Source organism: Conger conger, chromosome 1 (genome assembly GCF_963514075.1).
Source record: "Conger conger chromosome 1, fConCon1.1, whole genome shotgun sequence".
Lineage (NCBI taxonomy): Eukaryota > Metazoa > Chordata > Actinopteri > Anguilliformes > Congridae > Conger > Conger conger.
Window position 1 is genome coordinate 89,806,351 of NC_083760.1, and position 5,000 is coordinate 89,811,350.

The following is a 5,000-nucleotide window of genomic DNA, read 5'->3' on the forward strand; positions in this document are numbered from 1 at the left end:
AGAGCAAGACAGGGGGGCAGGAGGAGGGGGGTTAGACGGGAGAAGAGAAAGGGAGAGAGGGAGAGAGGGAGGAGGGGGGTTGGATGGGAGAAGAAAGAGGGGGAAGAGAGGAAAGGGGACGGTGGGAGGAGAGATGGGGGTGGGGCAGGAGACGGGAGAGAGGTCAGGGGTAATCTTTACCCTTTCCAGGAGGAACACAAATCACTCATTTTAAGCCTGCGCTGACGCTTTCAAAATAAAAGTACTGCTTTTGTGTGTGAATATCCTGGACTAAAAGCCTGTCAACGAGGAAAGATAAATGAACCGGAGAGCTTGGTGGGAAGAATATAGTCAATGTTAAATAAGATATTATCCACCACTGAAAACAGGGTAGAATGTTTAGGCTAGTACAGAAAATTAAGACAGGCAGTTGGAAGTTTAAAAAGAAAGGGTCTGGGAGGAGGAGAGGATGAGCTACAAATGTTAGGCCCAAAAGCCTGCTTACAAAAGAGGGTGGCCGATCTTATCAAAAAGAGTCCGGTGGGAATGCAGAGCAGACACCAGATTCAGATTCAGACCATGATCAGTGAATTAGCAGAATCAGGTGTGGTAGTGCTGGGGTAAAACCAAAACTAGTTCCAAGTTGCAAGCCCTTAAAAATAAACGTTTTCTTGAACTTCAGATCCCAGAATGCCCTGATGTCCTCGTCCGTCCAGCACAGGTAAAGAGGGAGGCCTGGCTGTAGTTTTATTTAGACTCACCACAGTGACCGTGGTTGCAGGCCTCGTGAAGAGGGGTCCAGCCACAGTAATCACGGGGGTTCACAGGGTGACCCTAAAACAGACACGCACCACACTTTCACAACTCCCGCACCGTATCAGAAAACACCTCAAACGCAAGAGCGCAGGAACCTGGGGCCGGGCCGGGTTCTGGGTTCTGGGTTCCAAATGTATTTACAGTGCTTGGAGACACTGCTCCTTTGTGGAAGGCACGATAGAAATATATATTTATCTCAATAAAACCGAACTAAACTGAACTGAACTGAAATTGCTCAGGCCCCAGGTTTTCCATCTCTGAGACGGAAATGGTGTCATGGGTAAACATGAAGACCATTCCAGCACTGGCCGCCTTGTGGTTCCCTCACTACGAGCACCTAGCGGTCGAGCTGCACGTTCACGCCTGTTTTCCATTCTGGTTCCTCAGTGGTGGAATGACTTGCCTAACACTGTCAGGACAGCAAACCCCGCCCCCCTTCGATATCCCTCTTGTCTAACCCTAACCCTTACATTTTCTTAAAAAAAAAAAAAACATTTACACTTACAAAGACTATTGTCTTTTTGTTTAGAACAGCTCTTCATTTGATGCTTTAAAGGTACAATAGGTAAGATTTTTGTGTTAAAATTCCTATCATTGCAAAAGGCTCACTGACATGTTGACTCGCCCTCTGCCCGTGTTTATAGACCTTAAATTCGGGTTTCAAAATACAGTTGACGGCCCGACACTATGTACCAAAACATTGTATGACTGTACAATAATTTACGCTCATTGGTTGAAAATTGGTTCTAATTGCCACAGCCAATGGCGTTTCAACATCAGCACATTTACAGAGAAGGGGGAGGGATAAACAGTGTTGAAGGTGTTTGTTGCTGCTATTCCTCTCTTGACCGTTAGAAGTCCAAAATGAAAACTTGTGGAAAAATGCATTCGCTTTGGATTAAAAGCGTCTGCGCCAAATGACAAAAATGTAAATGTAAACACAGAGGTGAGAAAGTTCACCGCCTCTCCTCACCTGTTCCACTAGGTACTGAACCTGCCGCAGGTTCCCCTCGATGCACGCCCGGTGGAGAGACGTCTCTCCCTTCTCATTCCTCCGGTTCCACTGGGCAGACAGAGGACATTCATTTCTTCTGTGTTTTACCTCATTAAACTTCATTTCTGATTTTATTTTATTTTTCTTTACTACATGTGATACTGTAATATTTGCAGATTCCGTACAAACGTTTTTCAACACTATAGATGTAAATTTTTCAGGCAGTTGTAAAATTGGGAGAGACAGAGAATTATTACTATTATTATAGAATGCACTGGATTTTGAGGGGCATTACTGTCAGAACCGGGTCATGGAACCGGGCCCTAGTAATGAAAATTCTGATCCAGAATAGAACAGGTTAATCCCACAATGCGGAGCGTCATTGAAGTGAAGCACCCCCGAATTTTAGCTACTTCAGTGACAGCTTCCCCTTGTGGAGAATCTGCTACACACGAGAGAGTGTGTGTGTGCGAGTGTGTGCGAGTGTGTGCGAGTGTGTGCGAGTGTGTGCGAGTGTGTGCGAGTGTGTGCGAGTGTGTGCGAGTGTGTGCGAGTGTGTGCGAGAGAGCGAGAGAGAGCGAGAGAGAGCGAGAGAGAGCGAGAGAGAGCGAGAGCCAGGGGTCTGTTTCACAAAGCAGGATTACAGAGTTAGCTGGATAACTTGCGCAGAGTAAAACCCGGAACCATCCCAAATCTGGAACATGGACTGAAGTAAAAAGAGCTGTTCTGGGTTTTTACTCAGGGCAGTTATCTAGCAGCACTGCCCCGTCCCATCCCACCCCGCCACACCCCACCCCCCTCCCATCACTCACCCGTCCTGCGGTCCTCTTCCCTGGTACCATCCGGTCATACTCTTCCAGATCCTCATCTAAGAGACGCATAATGACAGCACACCGGTAAATATACGTCTGTAGCATAGTGGTTAAGGTACATGACTGGTCGGTGGTTCTAATCCCGGTGTGAGCCACAATAAGATCTGCACTGCCGTTGGGCCCTTGAGCAAGGCCCTTAACCCTGCACTGCTCCAGGGGAGGATTGTCTCCTGCTTAGTCTAATCAACTGTACGTTGCTCTGGATAAGAGCGTCTGCCAAATGCCATTAATGTAATGGAATGCAATATGCACACTCACCTTTCACATTGGTTTGTCTTTTGCACTGTTAACCTGGCCAAAGTGTCCAGAAATGGTCTGAATATCCTTGGTCAGCTTCAGGAGGGAAAATAGGTCCACGCAAGGCAACACACCTTGTGCATTTCCCATTATGAGATCTGGATTGGGATACACGTCCGTTGCGCTTATTTACCTTCCCCCCTGGAGCAACTCAGGGTTAAGGGCCTTGCTCAAGGGCCCAACGGCTGTGCGGATCTCATTGTGGCTACACTGGGATTAGAACCACCGACCTTAAGCGTCAGTCCGCAAATCATTCTGAGCTTTTCTCTCACCCGAGTCTGAGAGCTGGATATCGCTGTCCTCCTGGACCTCGCTGTTCTCCTCTTCCTCTTCCTCCTCCTCCTCTTCCTCTCCCTCGCCCCCGCCGCCCGCCGCACACAGCTCCTGGAGCTGGGCCGCCGTGTCGTCGCAGTGGGCGGAGCCTCTCCGCTGGCGAGCGGCGAGCCACGCCCTCAGAACCTGACGCTGACAGAAGTAAAACAAAAAAATGTTCAACGTTACCATTTTAATTACAAAGTTGTGCACACCTGAGGTTTTGCGGGTGTGGTTTTCTAGGATCTGTAGTTTTGAGTGCGGTTTTCTGGGACCTGTAGTTCTTTTGGTGCGGTGGGTGGTACACACCTGTAGTTTGGGGAGAGCAGCTCTCTTGGCGCACTGCAGGGCGGTGCTGTAGCAGGTGTCCAGCTCCTCGAGACTCCGCCCAGCTTCATCTTCAGCAGCAGCAATATTCAGCCACGAATCACACTCCTGTACACACACACACACACATATATACAAAATACACAGAAACATATATTGTTCAAATTATTGAGACACACACATACAAATAAGCACAGACACACACACACATATGTATGTATATATTATGCACAAAGCTTCTAAAGGCCAAACCAGTGAGTTATTACAATCCGTAATTACATTCCATATGAAATACTGCGTAGAAACAGTGTTCACAGGTGCACAGGGGTACAGACACACAGGTGCGCAGGGGTACAGACACACAGGTGCACAGGGGTACAGACACACAGGTGCACAGGGGTACAGACACACAGGGGTACAGACAGACAGGGGTACAGACACACAGGTGTGCAGGTGCGCAGGTGCACCTCTTTGGGGTTGTTCTGCCGCAGCTCCAGCTCCTGCCTGTAGTGCTCCACGGCCTTCTGGGGCTGGCGGAGGTCAGCGTAGGTCGCAGCCAGGGAGACGTGGATCACCGCCAGCTCCCTGCTCGGCTTCCCCAGGGCCAGTGCACTGGCCAGCTGTGCAGGGGGACAGGGGGGACAGGGTACAGCGTTACACCCCACTCTGCAAAATCTGCAAAAGTAACTGCCCCCACGAATTTAACTATAATCACAACAATGACTCCAGTTAGTAGTAATGGCAACACAAGCATTTGTAGCAAGGTTAGCGGCTAACGTAGCATTTCTATAGGTTATTCACCAGTGTAGGTGTGTAAGGTTAGCGGCCAGCAGAGCATTTCTAGTTGTTATTCTCCAGTGTAGGTGTGTAAGGTTAGCGGCTAGCAGAGAATTTCTAGTTGTTATTCTCCAGTGTAGGTGTGTAATGTTAGCGGCTAGCAGAGCATTGCTAGTTGTTATTCGCCAGTGTAGGTATGTAATGTTAGCGGCTAGCAGAGCATTTCTAGCTGTTATTCTCCAGTGTAGGTGTGTAATTTTAGCGGCTAACATAGCATTTCTATAGGTTATTCTCCAGTGTAGGTGTGTAAGGTTAGCGGCTAGCATAGCATTTCAAGCTGTTATTCTCCAGTGTAGGTGTGAAATGTTAGCGGCTAACATAGCATTTCTAGTTGTTATTCTCCAGTGTAGGTGTGTAAGGTTAGCGGCTAGCAGAGCATTTCTAGTTGTTATACTCCAGTGTAGGTGTGAAATGTTAGCGGCTGTTACCTGTACGCGGTAGGCCTCCAGGGCTTTGCTGTAACAGCCCACCTTGCAGCACAGGTCCCCCAGCTGCTCCGCCACGCCCACGGCCTCCTGCGGACGCTCCTCCCCCAGGTCTGACAGCGCCTGCTCCAGGAGGCAGCC

The 5,000-nt window shown here is 48.9% G+C and overlaps 1 protein-coding gene across 1 annotated transcript in view; it reads right to left on the reverse strand.

The window, feature by feature from the left end:
- Positions 1-5,000, reverse strand: part of tonsl (tonsoku-like, DNA repair protein) — a 26,941-nt gene that overhangs the window by 16,627 nt on the left and 5,314 nt on the right. Inside the window, exons 8-14 of the mRNA XM_061249921.1 lie at positions 4,863-5,000; positions 4,065-4,217; positions 3,580-3,705; positions 3,231-3,423; positions 2,602-2,657; positions 1,769-1,858; positions 741-813 (exon numbers count right to left, since the gene is read on the reverse strand). The exon at positions 4,863-5,000 is cut by the window's right edge and continues 8 nt beyond it. Of these exons, the coding sequence (XP_061105905.1) occupies positions 741-813; positions 1,769-1,858; positions 2,602-2,657; positions 3,231-3,423; positions 3,580-3,705; positions 4,065-4,217; positions 4,863-5,000 (829 nt within the window). The remainder of the gene's footprint in view (positions 1-740; positions 814-1,768; positions 1,859-2,601; positions 2,658-3,230; positions 3,424-3,579; positions 3,706-4,064; positions 4,218-4,862) is intronic.